The sequence below is a fragment of the Microtus pennsylvanicus genome, chromosome 21 (assembly GCF_037038515.1).
Source record: "Microtus pennsylvanicus isolate mMicPen1 chromosome 21, mMicPen1.hap1, whole genome shotgun sequence".
Lineage (NCBI taxonomy): Eukaryota > Metazoa > Chordata > Mammalia > Rodentia > Cricetidae > Microtus > Microtus pennsylvanicus.
This window is the reverse complement of record NC_134599.1, coordinates 18,328,116-18,349,821: the sequence shown is the minus strand read 5'-3', so window position 1 is coordinate 18,349,821 and position 21,706 is coordinate 18,328,116. Positions and strand designations below refer to the sequence as shown.

Here is a 21,706-nt window from a genome sequence, read left to right as displayed (position 1 = left end):
AGTGTGTGTGGGCACGCGCACAACAGAGAGAGAGAGATCACATATACACACATAGAGAGAGAACACACAGAGCGTGCGGGCACACATACAATAGAGAGAGAGAGAACACACAGAGAGAAATCACATATACACACATAGAGAGAGAACACACACAGAACACTCAGAGAGAGAGAGAAATTACATATGCACACAGAGAGAACACAGAGAGAGAGAACACACACAGAGAGAGAAACAGAGAGAATACACAGAGAGAGAAAACACACATACACACACATATAGAGAGAATACACACACATGAACACACACAAAGAGAGAGAGAAAAACAGAGACACAGGCAGGCAGAGACAAAGAGACAGGCAGAGACAGAGAGACAGAGACAGGGGGCACTTGGGAGGCTAAGACAGGATCACCTCAACTTTAGGCCAGCCTGGGCTATAGAGTGTGAGGCTCTGTTTGAAGAAATGAAAGAAGGAAGGCAGGCAAACCGAAAGAGCAAGCAGAAGATTGCCTCAATTTTGGTGCTAACGTGGTCTATACAGTGTGTTTCAGGACAGCCTAGGAGTTTCTTCCCCACAAAAAAGAAGGAGGAGGAGAAGAAAAAGAAACAAAGAGCAAGGAAGGATGGAAAGTCAAAGAAAAGAATACAGGGATACAGCATCTACAAAGATGCAGGGACTAAGAGCAGGGTGGAACCAATGGACAGAGTTGTGGGTCCCATGCTAGCAAGAGCAGGAGCCATTTCTAGCACCCCAATATTTTGTACAAATGTTCCCGCAGCCAGCAGAGAAGGCACCAGGACTCTTGGAGAGCTGGTCTTGAAGGGCTTTACATGTTGAACATCCTCTAAGGGGGTAGGTAGCTCAGGCCATGCTGGGCTTGGTTCTCTCTGCCGAGGTAGCAGCAGCCATGGGGCAGGCTCTTGGAGAATGTTCTCTGTGACAACTTGGTCTCAGTCCTGTCCTTCAGCCTGCTCTCCAGGAGATGGACACAGCAGGGAAGACTCTGTCATGACGCTCCCAGGTGGTTTCATACCGGCAGCAGCCAGGCAAGAACATGGGATGAGAGGCTACTCCCCACGCCTCAAACATGCTTCTACCAGGTTGGTACTGGTCCAGCTCCTGAACGCTGGGCTTCGTGGCTTCCACTGTAGCTTCCAGGGAGTAAAAGCAAGTTTACTTCTGGGTTCCGCTTCAGCTGGGTGTGACGAGCCCCCATGATAGTTCTCTGAACTGTAAGAGGCTGTCGCGCTGTCCCGTCTGCATGGGACTGACTCTCTGAGAAGGTGAAGACAAAACCTGTCAGACACGTTGCCCTCTGTGTCTGGTACAATTTGGATATTCTATTCTCATCGATGGGTTGTTTGATTGGGATGGCCAAGTGCACATTTCTAATGCTGAAATGGGACAGTTCAGACCCCACCACCACCGTGGACTGAATTCATCCCCCAAAGTTTATGAACCTTAATCTCCAGCACAACAGTATTACACGGTAGTATGTGTGGGTGCTGGTTAGGTCATGGGGTTCTGTCCTTACACAAGGAAGAATGCCGAGATCGGGACATAGCTTAGTGGGTAGGATGCTTGCCTAAAACACGTGGAGCCCTGGGATTGGTCTCCAGCACATCACAGATGGGGAGCTGTGGTGTATTCCTGTAACCTCAGCTGTCAGAACAGGGGGCTGGAGGATCTAAAGTTCAAGGCCAGCTTCAGCCACCTTAGGAGTTCAAGGCCAGCTTGATCTGGTACAAACAACGACAAAGACTTTAAGGTGATTTCTCTTGGAGATGTCCACACGCTCTTGGCTGTGGCTTTCTCCTGAGTGCCTCTCTTTCTCTTAACCTTTGTTCTTAAGGGCTAGGTTAAAAAGGTCTTCTTCTGCCAGGCGGTGGTGGCGCACACCTTTAATCCCAACACTTGGGAGGCAGAGGTAGGCGGATCTCTGAGTTCGGGCCAATCTAGTCTACAAAGTGAGTTCCAGGACTGTTACACAGAGAAACCCTGTCTCGAAAAACAAAAACAAACAAAAACAAAAGAAGAACCTGCGTTGGTGTTTATCTGCTTTACAGGAGTAAGCTGATTGGGCTCAGAAACAAATTCACAGCTTTGTGAGGGGAAGGGGTGGAAGTGGTTACCCACTCCTGACAGCTGTCCTTTGAACACACACACACACACACACACACACACACACACACACACACACACACACGCCGCATCCCATGAGTGCCTCACTCTCCCTCTCACACATAAAAACAAGATATAAAAGGGAAGGAAAGGCGACAGGGTCAAACTCTCTTGGCTAGCTACAATTAGCTTGTTCACCCATCCTCCTCGCTATTTGTAGGTTTCAGAGTAGAATGTTTAAAAGAAATAGAACATGGTGTTCTTAAGCCTGGAGCTGGAGGAATTTGGGTGGGAAGAGTATGTGGCAGATAATATCTACAACAGGAAACAACCAGCAAACCAAAACAACTGCATTACAACCTGGATGACAAAGGCTTAGAGGACTTCTCTTTTCTTGTATTTATTTTATGTGCATTGGTGATTTGCCATGGATATCAGGTCCCCTGGAACTGGAATTACAGACAGTTGTGAGCTGCCATGTGGGTGCTGAAAATTGAACCCGGGTCAGTCAGTGCTCTTAACCACTGAACCCTTCTACAGCCCAAGGGCTTCCTTTCACTTGATCAACAATTTTTTTTTCCAAGACAGGGTTTCTCTGTGTAACAGTCCTGGAACTCACTTTGTAGGCCAGACTGGCCACAAACTCACAGAGATCCACCTGCCACTGCCTCCCAAGTGCTGGGATTAAAGGCATGTGCCACCACCGCCTGGCATGCTTAACAGTATTTTACTGACAGTAATTAACACAAAATAAAAGAAGCGGGGTCAGTGTGAACTGTAGTTTCCCTAGTCATTCTTCATTCTCACAGCGAGAAATGCTGCTTCTTCTGATGGTTCTGAAGCCAAACGTAGGGTATTTTCTGTCACACCTCCTCCAAATTCTCCAGACACCCACCAGGTGTTCAACAATTCAAGGAAATTCTAGCACTATACACTCAGAGATGTTCACATGGGCTCCCACAGCTCAAAGGGACAGACCCCAAAGCATTGACAGATTATAGTTTTGAGTCCTGGGTCACCTGTGAGTCAGACGTTCCCATGACTTCCTCTGTCTGATAATCACTAGAGCAGCTCACAGAGTGCAGGCTCACACCTTTCCTAGCCTTTCTCTGTTGTCATAAAAGCTGGAACTCAGGAATAGCCAAGGGGAAGAGATGCCGAGGACAAGGGAATGTAGAGGGTGAAGGGTGAGGGGTGCGGAGCTTCCTTGCCCTCTCTGGGCACACCATCCACCTAGCACCTCCATGAGATCACCAACCCAGAAGGTCACTGAACCCTATTATTTAGGGTGGTTTTTATTTTAAATGAAGAGTTCATCATATGAGCACAGTGATTACACTATTGGACACTGGTGACTTAATTCAGTATCAACTTCCTCTCTCCTCCTTCAAGGTCAGTAAATAGGGTTAAAATTTGCATCCTTCTAATCACCTGGTTTGTTCTTCTGACTACAAGCTCCCATTGTTATGGTGACTGGGTCTACCGAGAGATATCACGGTAGCATAGATGCATGTGTGGTTGACTAGGGCTCATTATGACTAGCAAAAGACAGCAAATATTATAATACGAACAATCTTCAAATTCTGGTCCTCGTATCCCTAGGACATAGACACTTTCCAAAAAGACTCAAATAGTAGGGTAACCTAATAGCCAGGTTTATCTGGCATTTTGTGGGTCTTTGTGCTAAAATTCAAGTCAGTCCTGGTGATGAGGCCTCAACCTCTATATTCCTTCTTAAAACTGATATGACTGAAGTTTTTTACTAGATTGTCATTTCTACTACATACCCTTTTATAAGTGCCCTTCCCCCATTGTGTGCGTGTGTCTGGGGAAGAAGTATGGAGTTGGTGTGTTGCCCTTGTGCGGGTGCAGAGGTCAGTGTCGGGTGTTTGCTTCCACTGCAATCCACCTTATTAAGTTTCTTACTAAACCTGGAGTTCACCGTTTCAGCTTGGGTGGCTGGCCAGTAAGCCTCCAGAATCCACCTGTCTCTGCTCCCTGGTGCTGGGGGCGCAGAACTGTGAGTCTCCACGCCCAGCTTTTCTGTGGGTGCTGGGGATCCCAGTGCAGGTCTTCGTGCTTGTACCACAAGCACTTTACCATCTGCCCAGCCTTCCTTTCCCCAAGTTTACATAAGCCATGCCTCTTATTCATTCTTAATTTTATTCTGGTGCATTATTTGGGGTGAAAATGCTTCAGGGCACCAAAGAGAGAGAGAGAGAGAGAGAGAGAGAGAGAGAGAGAGAGAGAGAGAGAGAGAGAGAGAGAATAAAAAAATATCAGGGCAGGCAAGATGGCTCAGCAGTTAGATGCATTTGCTGCAAGTCTTGATGCCTTGAGTTTGACTCCCAAGACCTACATGGTGGAAGGAGGGAACCCAACTTGTCCTTTGACTGCCACATATGTGCTGTGTCATGTGAGTGCCCATGCACATACAATGACTAAATTAATAAAAGCAAGGGCTGGAGAGATGTCTCAGGAGTACTGGCTGCTCTTCCAGAGGACAAAAGTTCAATTCCCAGCACCCACGTGGCAGCTCACACCTGTCTGTAACTCCAGTTCCAGGAAATCTGACACCCTCACACAGAAATACCTGTAGACAAAATATCAATGCACATAAAATATAAAATAAGCAAATAAATAAACAAACCATTTAACACAAATAATAAAAAAGAAAATAGCTATTGGGCTGAAAAGATGCTTAGCAGTTAAGAACACTGGCTGCTCTTGCAGAGGACTGGAATTCAGTTCCCAGTACCATTATCAGGCAACTCATAACTGTCTAAATTCTCCAGGGGTCCAACACCCACTCCAAGGCCTTCGTGAGCACGTGGACATATATGATACATACTTACACAGACAGAAAGAAATGCATCTAAGTAAACAAAATCTTAAAAACAGCTATTAAAACATATAGTAATATTCCAAAAATAAAAGGGTATGGAATGCAGCTACTTTCCTCGAGAAGCAAGCCAAGGAGGAAGCTAGAAGGCTCAGCCACCTGAGAAGTGATCAGAGCAGAAGGGGAAGAGCTGGGTTTGTGGGTGTGCCTCCAACAATTCTGTCTACTTGGCAATTTTACAAAAACAGCCTTTGCATGGTCCCTGAGAGAAAGATCCAGCCAGGCAGTGGTGGTGCACGCCTTTAACCCCAGCACTTGGGAGGCAAAGACAGACGGATCTTTGTGAGTTTAAGGCCAGCCTGGTCTACAGAGCGAGTTCTAGGATAGCCAAGGCTTCACAAAGAAACCCTGTCTTAGAGAGAGAGGAGAGGAGGAGAGGAGGAGGAGAGGAGAGGAGAAGAGGAGAGGAGGAGAGAGGAGAGGAGAGGAGAAGGAGAGAGAGAGAGAGAGAGAGAGAGAGAGAGAGAGAGAGAGAGAGAGATCTGGAGCATGGGAGGAGAGGGGGGACAGAATCTATGATGTCATTATCTGACCTCTGTGACATAGGCTTTTGATCCAGAGAAAGCCGCTTCCAGGGAATGAGCCCTTCAGCTCCCACTGGGGGCAGCAATGCCGCCCCTTAGGCAAAGCTTCAAAACCCTGCACCACAGAAGAGCTCTGCCTGACAGAGGCCTTGAGGCACCACTAGGAGTGGAATTCAGGGTAAGAGTCTGTGTAGGGGTCAGAGGCTGGAGGCAGAGGAGACTGTTTTGTGACTCTGCTTTCTCTTCCCTTTTTGAGGAAGTGTCTTGGAAACAGCAGAAGGAATCCACATTGGTAAAACTGCCTATTATCTCCATTCCTTTCCCATCTTAGATGCAGGCTCCGGACTGAGCACACGCGAGAGACAAGCAGAAGAGGCTTCGTGTTCCCTTGGCCTGCTGCTGACAGCTGCAGTGAAACTAGGCAGAGGCCACACTGCTGTGGCAGAAGGCAGTCACCAACTAGGAAGGTCTCTAATTAGCCTTGTGGCCCCGCCCACTTTTTGTCCTGGATTCAAGGCAATGTTGCCTCAAAACGAGGACCAGGTGCTGCTACAGAACACAGTACCCCCAGGGTGTTCCCCTCAGGTCCTCTCACAGTTTGCTGACTCCCCTCCATCCAACTTAGCATCTCTCCCTCCTCCCCACCTACCTTTGCCATCTCACAGGCCAGCCTATTTTTCCTTCTCTTCTCCGCCACAGCCCCACTCTCCTGGGCCTCACTTCTCTTCTGACTCAAATTCTGACCGTGTTCCCCTCCCATTCTCTTCCTCCCTCCCGAGTTCCCCCACTTTCTTTCACCAGAACTACCCTTGTCTTCCTTCACAACACTCATCCCCTCCCCTCAACTACCAGCTGGGCGCCTCCCCTCCTCTTTCCCATCACTCTTCTCTTTCCCAGGTACAAAATTCCTCTCCTCACTCTTGCCAGTCTCCTCCTCACCTCCAGGGCATCCATAGTTCCCCAGCCACGTCCCCCAGCCCCAGCCCCACTTCTGGAGGGATTTCCAGTAACAAACAAACATGGCAGTGTCCTCAATCCAAAAACACCAGGTCCCTTGGGGTGGCAGGGGGATGCAAGGCAAGCAAGGTGGACCCTTGCTTGGACCGAATGGCCCTGGCCCAAACCCTAGTCGTCCGTGTGGGGCTCCGCAGAATTGCAACAGATCTCCAGCTACTGCTTCTGCGGCACATGTTGCTCGGCACATCCACACCCGGCCAGGCCCCAGTCGTGGAGTATCCCATTTGTCTACAGTGCCTCCAGCCCCGCACCCGGTCTTGCCCCACCCCCAAGTACAAGATGGGGGCAAGGCTTCTTGCCTTCCCTCAACTACTGCCCTGTGCTCAGGGCCAGGAGTCTGGGCCTCTCCGCGTAGGTATTGGCTACAGCCTCCACATGTCTCGGGGCCAGGCCAAAGCCTTGCATTTGCTACCACCAAAAAAAACCGGCAGGAAGCAAGTCCTCAAGGAGAGGTCGTCCTGAGGCAACCGCCTACAACCCAGACCCCAGAAGCTCAAGTTATGGACACACTCTCCCAGGCCGGGCCCCTCAAGTTTGCAGGCCTCCAATCACTAAAATCCAGCCAATGTTCCGTGCCTCCAGCTCAGGCACCAAGATGGGTCACTGCCTCCCTAAGGCCCAGATTGTCTACAGCCCCAAAGAGGTTGGCGTCCTCAGAATCTAGTCTCCAAAAGTTACCACCTTAATTCCAGAGCAGCGGAGACCCTATGGAACACCCTCTCCAAACCCCACCCTCCCTACCAGGACTTCTCAGACCTTAGGAAGCCACAGCAACACCTCCAGCTGGCTGGCTGGAGGCCAAGTGTGTTCTTCTGCCCTGAACCCTGGAAACCCCTTGTGGAATCTGCTCTCCCCTGGTTGAAGACCAGAAGCACCCAAGGCCCCATTCAGCCATCCTTCCATTTCACTGTATCCAATAAAGTCTAACCCTGAGACTTGTGTCTGTGTCCTACTGTGCCCACAGGGTGGATTCAAGGGCTATAGGATACGGTCTCTCAACAAGGTTGGAGGGAAAGGAAGGTCAAGGACAGAAAGTGCCACACATCCCAGTATCTGAGCTGCTTAGAGACCTCTGCAAGGCCCTTTTCTGGTTTAATTCTAGTCTGTGGACACATAATTGGAATCAAAGAAGTCGTCACTGGGCCCATTTCTCAGGGCATGCCTGGGTGGACACACAGCAGCCCATTTTCCTCATTGGGAAAGACATGGCGAACAACTCATTCACAGGCAAACAAAGAAATCCCATGTACAGACCAGAAGGCTCCAGGACTGGAGAGATGGCTGAGTGGTTCGCTAGCTGCTGCTCCTGCGAGTTCAGGTTCAATTCTCAGCACCCATATGGCAGCTCACAACTGCAACCCTAGTTCCAGGAGACCTAACACCCTCCTCTGGCTTCTGTGGGCACACTACACACGCCAGAGAGAGAGAGAGGGAGGGAGGGAGGGGAGGGAAGGAGGGAGGGAAGGAGGGGGAGAAAGAGAGAAGAGAGAACAACTTTAAAAGGGGTAGCAGTAGCCCCACAGTGGTGGTGCATGCCTTTAATCCCAGCACTCAGGAGGCAGAGGCACAGGGATCTTTGTGAGTTCTAGGCCAGCTAGTCTACAGAGTGAGTTCCAGGACAGGAAGGGCTACACAGACAAATCCTGGCTCGAGAAAAAAAAAACAAAAGGTGGGCGTGGGGGGTTGGCAGTGGTGAGGTACCAGGTACAGAATACAGAAAACACCTGTCAGAGAGCAACCGCCACCCGTAACTTCTCTGTTCCAGAACTGGGTGTCAAGCCGTGAGAAAGGTCCCAATCAACTGCGGAGGATGCCGTCAAAGTGGGGAGTGATTTCTTCATATTTAGGAAGCAGTGAATATGATTTGAAGCCAGCTTTGTTTTGGGGTCCCTGCCTTCGCTGTGCCCTGGGAGAAATCCCTTCCTCTCCGAAGCGATAAAGGTCCCGGCTTCTAAGAGTCCGTGTACCTACCTCTACTGAAGTGGATTGGAGAGCGTCCCAATTCGGTAACTTTTTAATTTAATGTTTACTGATCTTCAGTAATCTCGTCCAGCCCCAAGCCCCACACAAAGATGGCAGATCCGCCGTCACTCCGGGCTAGGAACCGGATCCGAAGCCAGGGTTCCGTGGCAGCGCGTCCAGCTAGTGCTGACGCGGATTGGCGTACTGCGCTTGCGCGGAGAGAGGCCCGGAGCGCGGCGCGTGCGCACTGCGCGTCTGCGAGCCCCAGTCAGACAGCCGCGCGAGCGCAGATCGGAGACCTGCGGTGGTTTGAGTGGTGGCGAGCCCGCCTTGCTGAGCCGGGTCCTCGGTCTTCCCGGCGACGGCGTTACCGAGTTCGGCATCAGTCGAAGGGGCACGGCATGTCGTGGGTTCCGCGGGGCTGACAGTGAACGCGCTTGCGGGATGGGCCGGCGCCGGGGTCTGGAGCTCTACCGGGCCCCGTTCCCGTTGTACGCGCTCCGGGTGGACCCCAAGAACGGGCTGCTCATAGCTGCGGGCGGAGGAGGCGCCGCCAAGACCGGCATAAAGAATGGCGTGGTGAGAACGCAAGGCTACTGGGAACTGGTCTTGCCGTGACCGAGGGCGATTCCGGGGTGGCCAGGGGGCGGGGTCGGGATGCAGGGGTGGACTGTACCCCTGCTTTAGGCCTTGCCGGCTTCTAGCAGGAAAACCCGGCGTAGACGCCTGGGTGCTGCTTTTACCTAAGAAGAACTGTTGAGTCGTCCAAAACAGACGGAAAGATGTGCGGGTCTGTGAAAGCTGGGCTGCCCACCCACGCAGGGCCGCGGGAGCTCTTAGGCTGGCCTTTTCCAGGAAGGCACATTGACTTGTCTGCCTTCAAGTAGCTCGAGCCTGGATTCCTTTCTTCCTGTAATTGGACCTAGTAATCTAAGCCCTGTTTGCTGTTTGAATTGGGGAGCTCCAGCAAGAAAATAAAGCTTCAAAAGCAAAACCAAAAAAAACCCCCAAAACCCGTGAGCTAGAGGTGTGGGAAGCAAAGGAATACAACTAAGACCAGGATTAAATGGCTAAGACTAGGACTGATGTGACTTCCGGGCTCGCCTGAACTTTGCCCACCTTGGTTCCCTCCCAGCACTTTCTGCAGCTCGAGCAGATCAATGGGTGCCTGAGCGCCTCCTTGCTGCACTCTCATGACACAGAGACGCGGGCCACTATGAACTTGGCACTGGCTGGTGACATCCTTGCTGCCGGGCAGGATGCCCGCTGTCAGCTCCTGCGTTTCCAGGTCCATCAAGTGAAGAGCAATAAAGCGGAGAAGTCAGGTGAGGAGCTTTGGAAAAATCCTTCTAATCTTGGTCTCTAAAGAAGAGAGATTAGATGTGGGGTCATGGTAGCGCTCTCTCCCTGTCAGTAAAGAAGGACTGGTCCTTAGTACAGAAGCCTGGATTCAGCTAGGTTGTGGTGCAGCCTCAGTACTTAGGAGTGATATTTATTAAGAGGATATTTAAGGCTAGCCTGGGCTACATAGCAAGTCCCTGCCTTAAAAACAAAGACAAAGCAAAACAAAAACCCAAAGAAATCTGGACCCTGGCAAATGTGTGTGCTGCAGGCTCCAAGGAGCAGGGACCTCGACAAAGGAAGCGGGCAGCTTCAGCAGAGAAGAAGTCAGGAGGGGAGGTTCAACATGAAGGGGTTGAACTCAGAGTGAAGAATTTGGAGGCTGTACAGACAGACTTCAGCGCTGAACCACTGCAGAAAGTGGTACGCTTCAACCATGATAATACCTTGCTTGCCACCGGAGGGACTGATGGCCATGTTCGTGTCTGGAAGGTATGGTTCGAGGGGCTTAAAGGACGTGAACTGTGAGGATTCAAACACACTTTCTGGGAAACTTGTTTTTTGGTTTTTTTTTTCTTCGAGACAGGGTTTCTCTGTAGCTTTGGAGCCTGTCCTGGCACTAGCTCTTGTAGACCAGGCTGGCCTCGAACTCACAGAGATCCGCCTGCCTCTGCCTCCCAAGTGCTGGGATTAAAGGCGTGCGCCACTACCGCCCGGCTCTGGGAAACTTGTGAGTGCCGTTAGGACAAGAGAGATGGGGGTCATAGTGTTCTCGCTGTGTCTGGTCTGAACCATGATACTGGCTTGGCTGTAGGTACCTAGTCTGGAGAAAGTTCTGGATTTCAAAGCACATGAAGGGGAGATTGGAGATTTGGCTCTCGGTCCTGATGGCAAGGTAAGGAGGTGGGAATGTGGGGTGCTGGTGCAGAAGAGGGGAGGCTCTTAGGCTGCTTGCCTAGTAAGTAGATGTCCTAACTATCCATCTTTGGACTCTTTACTCCTGCCCAGTTGGTTACTGTGGGCTGGGACTTCAAGGCCTCCGTGTGGCAGAAGGATCAGCTAGTGGCACAGCTTCAGTGGCAAGAGAATGGATCCACCACCTCTTCTAACACACCATACCGCTACCAGGCCTGCAGGTGTGAAGAGCTCAGGGCGGCTAAACGAGGCACACTTCAGCAGTATTGGTGAAGCAGAAAGAGATCAGGAGGGGCTGGGGATGACTGTAGCCTTGTTGGAGGTGGTTTCAGATGTGACCAGGATACAGGAAGGCACAAACCTGAGGGCTAGCAGCAACTGAAAAAGCCTTTTGCCCGGCTTCCAGGTTTGGGAAGGTTCCAGATCAGCCCGGGGGGCTGCGGCTCTTCACAGTACAGATCCCCCACAAGCGCCTGCGTCAGCCTGCACCCTGCTACCTCACAGCCTGGGACAGTTCCACCTTCCTGCCGCTCCGGACCAGGCCCTGTGGCCATGAAGTCATCTCCTGCCTCAGTGTCAGGTATGAGAGACTGCTGCTCAGCTGGAAAGGGGAGTGAGTCCTGACTCACTCTCTAGGACGCTTTCGGGGGAGAGGGTGTCACACACGCTTTCAGAACAACGAATGCTTTGTTGTATGTTACAGTGAATCGGGTACCTTCCTAGGCCTAGGCACGGTCACTGGCTCTGTCGCCATCTACATAGCTTTCTCTCTCCAGGTAATGGGGAGAGGTTGGCACAACCCTCTGGGAGGGCTACAGGCTTACTCTACCCTGAGTGTACAGGAAAGAGTCTGGCCCAGTTCATAGGGGAAGCCTGCTGGGGCTGTGGAACATGTTTCCCAGAAAGGAGCCTCCAATTAGGCTTTCCTCGCTTGTCTTCTCCTTCCACAGCGTCTCTACTATGTGAAGGAGGCCCATGGCATTGTGGTGACAGATGTCACCTTTCTACCTGAGAAGGGCTGTGGTCCACAGCTCCTTGGATCCCATGAAACTGCTCTTTTCTCTGTGGCTGTGGATAGTCGTTGCCAGCTGCACCTGCTGCCCTCACGGCGTGAGTGAACGTTCTGTCGTGTGTATCGGGGATAACCGCTTCATCTTTAGTTATAGCAAAAATTGATCCCTGTTTTTGTCCACCCCTTTCCCCTCCTTGAATGCAGGGGGTTCAGGGTTCTGGCCTTAAGCTCTGAGGCTCCCTTGCCCACTCACTTCTTCCCTTGTCCCACCCTCAGGGAGTGTTCCTGTATGGCTTCTGCTCCTGATGTGTGTTGGCCTTATCATTGTGACCATCCTGCTGCTCCAGAGTGCCTTTCCAGGTTTTCTTTAGCCTCCATGACCAATGGGAATCGGGCTTGGACACTGCCACCTCCCAGAGCAGAGTTGTTGCGGTCCACAGCTGAGGCTGCCTCTGCTGAGACTGATGGGTACTGCTCGTCCCTCAGCTAAAGCTTGCCTGTGGCCCCATTATCACTCTGGATCCTGGGAGCCCTGTACTCATCACCTGTGGATCCATTTAGGACAGTGTGGTCTGAAGCCCAGGGCACACTACCTGCCTCATTCCCTCTGCTTCCCAGGGCTCCAGAGTTGCTCTTCCTTCTCTAGAAATATGTGATGGTGACCAAGAGCCTGGAGGCATTGCCATCCTTCCTCCAGAAACTGCTTCTCCTCCTCCCCTTACAGCCATTACACGAGGTCCTTGGCTTTTGTTGAGAAAAAGTCTGGGCTAGCACTTGCTGTTAGGGCAGGAAGAGGCAAAGGAAGACTCAGGTAGCAGTGGTCTATGGGCTCAGTTGGGTAGCAGCAAACCAGCCAGGCCAGTAAGCTCCTGGATGGTTTACTCCGGCCTGAGGGAAGGGAAAGTGAACCTCAGCTCATTAGGCAGGAAGAGTTGATATTTAATAAACAAAGAAAGATTGCACCAAGACCCCAAACAGCTCTCTTGTCAGCTCTTTCCATCTTCAGAAGGAGTGAGTGCCCCAAGGTCAGGCAGCTCCCCAGAGTGCTGGAAGACGGCTCGGGCATACTGATGCAGGACACGGTTCATGTAGCAGTGCTGCTGGGGAAGCAGCCCTTCCAGGAAGCCAATGTGGCCACCCCGAGCTGTGATGAGCAGTGCAACGTAGGGAGACTTCTGAGCAGCCTGCAGAGGGAAGGCTGGGAGGGAGTGAAAGAAGAGGTCAGGAAGCTGCCCGGCAGTGAGAACCCACATGTGTGGCTTACTAGCCTTGGGATCAGGTCCGCAATGTTGAAGCCACTCACCATGGGCTGGGGAGAAGGGATCGTCTGCTGCGTTGAGGCAAAGAACAGGGGTATGAATGGCATCTACCTTGGTTCTTGGGCTTGAGGCTTGGTAATAGGCTGCACAATCTTTATACCCAAAAGCCACAGACGTGTAACGCTCATCCAGCTGGCGGATTGTGCGGGCCTGTATGGTGGAGGTATGGAATAGGCTATGATATTAGAAAACAGGAGACAACAGGAGACCGACCCTGGGTAAGGGATGGTTGAAAAATACCTTTATGGCAAAGTCTACATCCAGCACCTTTCTAATTGTCTTTCTGTTTCTGGAAAAGAATACATGAGGGTTTGTCTGGACTCCTGCCCCTCTCAGAGCTCCCAGCTTCTGTTTTCTTACCTCACCAAGAAGACCCCACGTGGAACTGACCCAGGCACTAGCAGAGCCGGGTGTGTCTGCTGTCCTACCTGGCGATGAGCCGGCAGAGTCCAGCAGTGAGGGGCCGGTTGAAGAGCAGTGAGTTGAGAGGGGTCTCCAGAGAGTCAACAGTTTGAAAGGAGTCCCAGCACGCAGATATTGTCAGTCCTGCTGACAGGCCTCCAGCCTTCTTGGTCCGTGCCAGGTAGTTCAGCACCAGTATCCTGTAAAATTGGACGAAAAGGCCATGGAAAGTGTTGGTGTGAGTTAACTGGAGCAGAAGAAAAGGAAAAGACAGAAGATCTGGAGTAAATCCAGTCAACTATTACCCTCCAAAGGAGATGCCCACAGCCAGCAGCGGAGCTTGCGAGTAGCGGCGCTTTATGTGCTTCACAGCTGTTTCTAGGTCTTCAGTGTGGCTGGCACAGTAAGCCCTGTGAGTCTGGGGGCAGAGTGGGGCGTCGGCTAGGGAGAGCGGCTCTTGCCAGAAGGCAGCCAAATGGGAGGACTCAGGAGGTAGTGCCGAAGGGTAGGGGGGACGGTAAGTAGGCAAAGCCTTAGGGCCAGTGATCTCTAAAGGGAGCAGGTGCAGGGCCACCACAAGAAGGAGAGTACTCACCAGCAGCTCTTCCCCTCTGCAGCCACGGTTATTAAATACAACAGCCCTGGGGCAACACAGGTAGGTGAGCCAAGCCCTCCCAAGAAGACCCTCCCTTGTGGTTGTCTGCAGAAAGGCCCCTGCCAAAAGTACTGTATCAGGGTCAGATCCACTTCCCCTTCCCAAGCTCTACCCCATCCTTACCTGTAGCCATCTTTCAAAGCTTGGTCAACTAGGTGTAAGATGTATGGCTCCTGGCTACTGCCACTGATGCCTGGAAGCAGCAATACTATGGGCTGGGTGGTGGGGTCTGGGTAGTGACTGTTCTTAGGCTGCTCAGCCCAGTCTAGAAGGAATTGGCCTCCATCGGCGGTCTTGAGGACTTCACTGGGATTCAAGAGAGATGGGTATACAACGATACTATCAGGAATTGGACTCCAAAGTCTACCCTCTGGCTCACCCACAAACTCTGCAGGTTGTCATGGGTATTATTTGAAGGCATGCTTTATATAAAACAATAAGGCTGCCCATATAAAATGGATAGATGAACTATTACGCTTGTGTAGGTGCCAAGTAAAGAGCCTTTCTGTTTGCCCAGTTCACACCACACTCTAGGGCAAAGATTGCCTTCATTTAAAGAGGTGGACCGATAGCCCTAAAACTGGCAGCTCTGTGTTCTGACTGTCCTTACCTCTGGTAAGAGACTTTAGGCTGAGACTGCAGGAGGACTCGAAAGATGGTTTGTAGCCGTCCCTCAAAACACCACAATGTGGGGTAGAAAGTCTCCACAGTGACTGGACAGTGTTGTTCCAGGAAGGCCAGAAACTGAGGCCCAGCCACCAGACGAGGCCTCTGTAATCACACAACACAGTTGGCTTCATTTTTCTCTTGTCCCAGACAAGGGAGAATGAGTGATTTCTTCCCCAGAGTCCAGCCTTAAGGACATGGCTTTGCCATAGTGAAGGGTACAGCATAATTCAGACTAGAATGGCCAGGTCACCATCAATAATACAGTCATCTAGTGCCAAAGAACCCCAGTCATAAAGGGTCACCTCCAGCACTGACCCAGAAGGGGTACTGACTTCCTCACTCCGCCTGTCACCTCAAGTTCACTTGTGGGAGAGCAGATAATATAAACTGCTCAGGTGATCCCCTACAATAAGGGCTGTGGTCCTCTGGTTGGTTAGTTGGAGTCTGGGCCTTTTTTTTATGTTTTGATTTTATTTTAATGATGTGCCTCTGTTTGTGGGTAATGTACACAGGTGCAGATCTTGCCTGTGGGGTTCAGAAGAGCTGGAGTTACAGGCAGTTGAGTACCACAACATGGATGCTAGACACAAACTGATCCGCAGGGGCAGTACATGCTCTTCAGGGCTGAGACAGCTCTAGCCCAGGGTGGCTGGTTTGAGACAAAGTTGTACTATACCCACACTGGCCTTGAACTCATCATAATCCTCCTGTCTCTGTGCTGGGCTTGTGTCAGCATGCTCTGCTGGTTGGGATTCTCGACCAGGCAAAGAAATGTCAACGCCGTGCAATCTGTGACCTTTTGCATTACCATTGAATTGTCCAGATGCATCTCCCGAAGCTTCCTCTGGTCAGTCTGGCTCTTCCTGGGCCCCAGTGTTTTTAGCACACCCTTGTCTACATTCTTTCTGCCTTTCTCTAATGTGTGTGCTCAGTGCTGAAGGGCTGCTTTTACAAGAGTACCTCATACTGTCTTGTGGAGCCCCAGTTCTTAGGCTGTGCTGTATAGGAGGAAGCATCCATAATGTGAACAAATATTTCCTTTTTTCATGCCAACTAGGGGAAAGGGAACAGAGATGGAATAATAGGGATAAATGAGGTCAATGGGCACGAAGCCCTGACTCAGCCTCTGCTTGGTTCTGCATAGCCACGAAGTAAATGAGAAGGAGGGCCTAGCCTTACGGACTTAAGAAGAGTATGCCGAACAAAATTGGGGGACTCTACAGACTGGAATTGAAGGGTTGAGGTGTAGCAGCTCAGTGGTAGGCTCTACATTCAATCTCCAGTATTGAGGAAGTAATTTTTTTTTTTTAACCATAAGTGGCTTTTCTAAGTAACTTAATCAGATCCTGTTTATCCACAGTCCTGCTACTCAAGAGGACTAAGGAAATGATACTCTGAAGAGGCCCAATTGATACTGTGACTTGGACCCTGGTCCTTAACCCTGGAATAGCAACCATGAAGTCACTGCTATAATGCAGATTAATCACAACCTTATTTGATAAGAAATCATGACTCTCATAGGTTAATTGGTCTGCCCCAAGGAAGAGCAAACAAGGGGAAAGCAGAATTAATAGGTATGAGAGCAACAATAATAAATTGTAGGTAAAATTGTTAAATGCTCCATTGCATCCCCAGTATTGTGCTAATGAATAATCATGTGATTTTTAAACATTTTTATTTTTTACCATTTATATTTTAGATTTATTTAACATGTGTGAGTGTTTGCCTACATGAATATTTGTGCATCACCTATATGCCTGGTGCCCCTGGAAGCCAGAGAGGGTTATAGACCATTGTGAGCTAGAAGTGCTGTGTAGGTGTCAGGAACTGAACCCAGGTGCCCTTAACCACCGGAACACCTCTTTACTTCTGATTTACATTACTTCCATTTGCCAGTGGCCGCAACAGTTCTCTGTTCTCTGAGACAGGCCCCTTGGCCTCACCGTATGGGCACAGGACCTTGCTGTGTTGCCCAGGATGGCTCAAAACTCTTGGGTTCAAGTGATCTTCCTGTCTTAACCTTCCCATGAGCCAGGACTAATTTAAAGATGTTGAATCGATAGGTTTCTTGTTAAACTCATTTACCTCGATAGATTTTAATGAGATCAAAAATGTTAGCTTTCCCGGATATGTAGATTATACATTTTATCTACATTTCAGTTGAGGAAATATCCAAATTGATCAAAAACAACCTGCTAAGACTTCCTCAGCATGGTATACACAAAGTGTCTAGAACTTAAAACAGGGCTAAGTGTGTAGGGGTAGAATTATCCAGTTGTCCTAAGCTTGGCAGAAACCTCAGCCAGTCCTCAAAGGAAAGGAGGCCTTGCCAAACTGATGGACTGGTGCCAGAACCACACAGGCATTCGTTCCATTATTCTGTGCAGCTAGCAAACATAATCTGCACGTTAGGCCACCTAAAAAAGGAAAGCAGAAAGCACAGATCTATGACACTCTACCTTCCACCCCCACCTTTATCAGTCAACAGTACAGGGGGTGCGCCCTTTCTGTGCCTAAAAGACCCAGCTAGCAGGGAAGATTCCGAGAATCTAAAGAGCAGAACCGGCTCTCTGTTCATAATAGCAAAATTCACTGGGCGCAGGAGAGCCAACTATCCAAGCTTTCAAAAAGGGCTGGAGCCCAGGCTGAAGACTACCCCCATACATTCTAGAACCCCACGCGCAGCGGCCAGAGCTCAGCCCTCACCCACCTGGGGCACACATGCCCAGTAGTAGCCCAAGTAGAGAGGAATGCCAAGAGCCAAGAGCAGAGAGACGGTGTCTGACCAGGTGGCGTTCTGCGGGCTCAGGGAGGTACTCAGCATCTTGGTTAAGAAGGGGTATTGCAATTCCCAAGCTCCCTGCGGGCTCTAGCTCCTGAACTTTGACTCTTCCGCTTGCGGTTGCCGTGGACCCGCCTCTTGCACGCCATTGGCCGACCTCTGCAGGTCCCACCCTCCATCGGCCCCGCCCGTCACCAGTACTCAGGCGAGGGGCGGTGTTTGGCTGTCAGGCGAACCTCACAAACCCTAGCGGACCTGACCCGGTCGCCCACATCCCTCCCTTCCTCCTTCCTGGTGAAAAGCACTGGAGCCCCAGGGTAAGCAGCGCCCCCGCAGCTGCCATCTTGGTGCGTGCCTTCCCTGGAGGGTGAAAGCTGAATTAGGCAGCCTGGGAAGGTTCCGCAGCCAGTCCTGTGAGAATATTCTGCTCACTCACAGAGCGCAGCCATTCACCGTGACCCTCACACACTGGGCACGAGCACTGCCCAACAAATTGTTACAGACTCAGGTTTCAGCCGCTCAGTGGTGATATTCTACTCCCTTGGTCGAGTGTCTCTACGTTGTCTCTTACGATACCCGCCAATAGGAAGGGTGCAACAGATGATTCGCTCATCAACTCTGTTTCAGGCGTCGAATATGAACGACCCGGGGATCCTGTCCCTGTTTGAATAGGGGGTGCTGCTGTAGAACCTTGGCTTCCCACTGGAATCATTCGCGACTTGTACCACTCCCAGTCTAGGGAAGAGCCAAAGCGTGGATATATCAATGTATGTAATGCAAAATCTCTCTGTGAGATTTAAATGTTGAATTCTTAGGACAGGAAACGGTACTAGAAAAAGAAGTACTCCCCGCCACTGTGTGGGAGCAGGTAAGAACGATGCCCAAACTTCAATGGGGAAAGGCAGGAAAATGGGTAAGGGTTTCCCAGAGTGGGAGGCAAGAGTGTTAGCTCCAGAAGTAAAACTCTGGAGCCAAAAGAAAAGTGTAGCTGAGCGCGTGGGTGATCAAGGGACCAGGTATTGAGAGCTTCCTGAGGGCAGAGGAAACCCATCAAAGGACTCAGGAACTGAGAGTGGTCAGAGAGATGTGTTTTAGATGAAACCCTCAGGTTACTTAGAGAAGGAGGGGGATAAAGACAGAAGAAGCAAACGGGCCACCTGGGTGCTGTTAAGAGCCCTCGGGGCACTGGAGCACAGAAAATAGGTGCCCACACTGGGACCTGGGCAGGAAGAAGAATGAGGATCGTCAGCACAGAAGGCAGAGTTGGCAGGATTCTAGCGTGGTGGAGCTGAGGATGGTTCTCAGATACAGGCGTGTCTATCCCCAGGGTGGAAAAGAATAGAAGAGGAAGACAATGCATTCACGTGCGTTGGGTTAGAATGCAGGAGTATGTTCTATTTTCTTAGACTCTGCCTTCCTACCTGCATCCATCCATTACTCAGAAGCCAAGCTCAGGTTATGGAGCTCTCCCCTGAAACCCAGAGCCCATTCCCCCAAGCAGCTAAGGACAGCCTGTGTGCTCCAGAGGCCTCTCCAATTATTGGAACTGGTTAATCCTAGCCCTGCCTCTGCCTGTCTTCCCTCAGAAAAAAACTGGATTGTGCCTGCCCTTTGCTCCAAGGACATTGGTGCTTCCCCCTTGGGACTGAGCATGACTCGTCTTGTCTTTTGTCTCCAAGGTAACTGAAGACCATTTTCTTTAAAAAGCATCGACCCCTTCAGTGCCAGCACCAGCCACCAAACCCAGACCCAGGTACAAATCAGTAGGATGTTGACTTCCTGAGGACTGGGCCCTTGTAAGCTACAGTTAGAGATCTTGGAGTCATTTCCATTTAGTTGGAGTGGGGTGGCTTTTTGTCTTTTTTATTTTGCTTTTGAGACAGGGTCTCACTGTGTATCCCTGACTGGCTCAGGAACTGCTGACCTTGATTGAACGTGAAGCGATTCTCCTGTCTCTGCCTAAACCCTGGGTTTCAAGGGTAAACCACCATGCTCGTCTCATCAGCATTTAGATGATGGGTTCATTGTTTGAGTTGATTTTAAAAAGCACTGCAAAATGAATGTTCTAGCAGAAATGTATGCCCCCAGTCTGAACACAAGATCAAGATGTCATCAGGGTGGGTTCCGTGGGGATCTGTGTGGGCGTCTCCCACCGCTCCTGAGGACTGGTTGGTAAGCTTCAGTCCATGGGCAGTCTGCTCTGTGTTTATCTTCTCACGGCGATCCCATAACAAAATACTACAGACTGGAAACTTTTTAAAGATTTATTTTTTTACTTTGTGTTTGTCCATGTGTGTTTGTGTGTGTGTGGGGGGGGGTGAGCACAGGTTCCCAAAGATGTTAAAGGAGGGCATTCGAGCTGGAATTTCAGAGATTCGTGAGCCACTTGGCATGGGTGCTGGGAACCAAGCCTGCGTCCTCTGCAAGAACACACTATGCTGTCTTAACCATGAAGCAGTAACCTCTCCAGGCCTATGCTGGACTATTTATAAGCAATAAAAATATGTTGCTCACAGTTTTGGAGTGTGACAAGTCCAAGATCGGATGCTAACAGGGTTTAGTGTCTGGTCATGACCTGTTCTTCATAAATGATGCCATTCATGTGTCCTAGCATGGTGGCGACAACAGGAAGACAAGACAGCAAAAGGCATAAACACTGCAGCTTCTCCCACAATGCCATTAATCTACCTTTGGACTTAATCATGTTTCAAAAGTCCCCACCTTATGTTCATAGCAGCTTTGTTTGTCACAGCCAGAACCTGGAAACAACCTAAACACCCCTCGACTGAAGAATGGATAAGGAAAATGTGGTGCATTTACACAATGGAGTACTACACAGCAGAAACAAATAACGATATCTTGAAATTTGCAGGAAAATGGATGGAGCTAGAAAACATTATTTTGAGTGAGGTAACCCAGACACAGAAAGACAATTATCACATGTACTCACTCATAGATGGTTTTTAAACATGAATCAAAGAAAGCCAGCCTACAAACCACAATCCCAGAGAACCTAGACAACAATGAGGACACTAAGAGAGACTTACATGGATCTAATCTACATGGGAAGTAGAAAGTAGAAAAAGACAAGCTCTCCTGAGTAAATTGGGTCCATGGGGACCTTAGAGGATGGCTGAAGGGGTAGGGGAGAGGCATTGAGGGGAGCAGAGAAAAATGTGGAGCTCAATAAATTTTAATTTAAAAAAATTTTTTAAAAAGTCCCCACCACTTAGCACCACAACAAAGGGTAAGTCTCGAGACGTTAATTTTGGGAGACACTTCAGCCCATGGCAGCATTATTCCTGTATGTTACGTGTTCAAATTTCCTTTTTAGCTATGAACACCAGTCATACGGAATATATATACTCCAGTATGACTTCATCTAAGCTAATCACATCTGCCATTATATTATTTCCAAATATGATAAAATCCGGAAGCTCTGGTGGTTACAGCTTCAACAGTTGAGCATTTGGATAACACAGCCAAACCCTTGACTGTTATGGAATAATCTTTTTGTACACTGTGAAGCTGTGTCTTTGCCAAAGCATCTTCTGATTGGTTAATAAAAGAGCTGACTGGCTGGTAGCTAGGCAGGAGGTATAGACTAGACACCTAGACACAGAGGATGCTGGGAAGAAGGGTGGAGTCTGGGAAGTCACAAGGAGACTTGGAAGAATGCAAGATGAATTTGAAAAAAGGTATCACCATGTGGCAGAGCGTAATTAAGAAATATGGGTTCATTTAAAATGTAAGAGCTAGTTAGTGACAAGCCTGAGCTATCGACTGGGCATTCGTAATCAATAAGTCTCAGTGTGGTTATTTGGGAGTGGCTGCTAGGGCACAAAGAGACTCCACCTGCATCTCACGGATAATGATGGAAGTTACAAGAACACATGAGAAACTGGAGAGTGAGAAGGGAATCCCAAGGAACACCAGTGCATGCGGAGAACTGAGACCAACTGACCAGACAGAGAGGAGTAGCATAGGGATCCAAGCCAACCTTGCCCAACAGCACCCCCCACAGGAAGGATAAGGTCCTTCCTTTCACAGGAAGGAAAGGTTGTCTTATGGCTGTGATGGCTGCTG

The 21,706-nt window shown here is 49.9% G+C and overlaps 3 protein-coding genes and 1 long non-coding RNA gene across 4 annotated transcripts; 3 read left to right on the top strand and 1 right to left on the bottom strand.

Annotated features, from left to right (window-relative positions):
- The first annotated feature begins 5,881 nt into the window (after nt 1-5,881).
- Prr30 (proline rich 30) lies at nt 5,882-7,451 on the top strand. Its single transcript, XM_075955636.1, is given in 2 exon segments — nt 5,882-6,989; nt 6,992-7,451. Coding segments are annotated over 2 exon segments (1,182 nt in total). The 5' UTR covers nt 5,882-6,065; the 3' UTR covers nt 7,250-7,451.
- Nucleotides 7,452-8,776: 1,325 nt separating this feature from the next.
- Nucleotides 8,777-12,761, top strand: Preb (prolactin regulatory element binding). The gene is made up of 9 exons (XM_075955634.1): nt 8,777-9,104; nt 9,661-9,850; nt 10,138-10,358; nt 10,681-10,761; nt 10,875-11,002; nt 11,188-11,361; nt 11,485-11,557; nt 11,732-11,891; nt 12,070-12,761. The coding sequence occupies exons 1-9, from the start codon at nt 8,970-8,972 to the stop codon at nt 12,162-12,164; spliced, it is 1,257 nt and encodes a 418-aa protein (XP_075811749.1). The 5' UTR covers nt 8,777-8,969; the 3' UTR covers nt 12,165-12,761.
- Abhd1 (abhydrolase domain containing 1) lies at nt 12,653-17,744 on the bottom strand. The gene is made up of 9 exons (XM_075955635.1): nt 17,549-17,744; nt 14,780-14,940; nt 14,293-14,475; nt 14,110-14,155; nt 13,820-13,932; nt 13,541-13,714; nt 13,353-13,401; nt 13,097-13,262; nt 12,653-12,991 (listed from the first exon to the last, which is right to left on the bottom strand). Exons 1-9 carry the CDS (start codon nt 17,660-17,662, stop codon nt 12,780-12,782), a joined length of 1,218 nt encoding a protein of 405 aa, XP_075811750.1. The 5' UTR covers nt 17,663-17,744; the 3' UTR covers nt 12,653-12,779.
- A 94-nt stretch (nt 17,745-17,838) lies between these two features.
- Nucleotides 17,839-19,411, top strand: LOC142839493 (uncharacterized). The gene is made up of 3 exons (XR_012908765.1): nt 17,839-17,937; nt 18,436-18,488; nt 19,300-19,411. It is a non-coding gene; the product is annotated as an uncharacterized LOC142839493 (long non-coding RNA).
- The last annotated feature ends 2,295 nt before the right edge of the window (nt 19,412-21,706 follow it).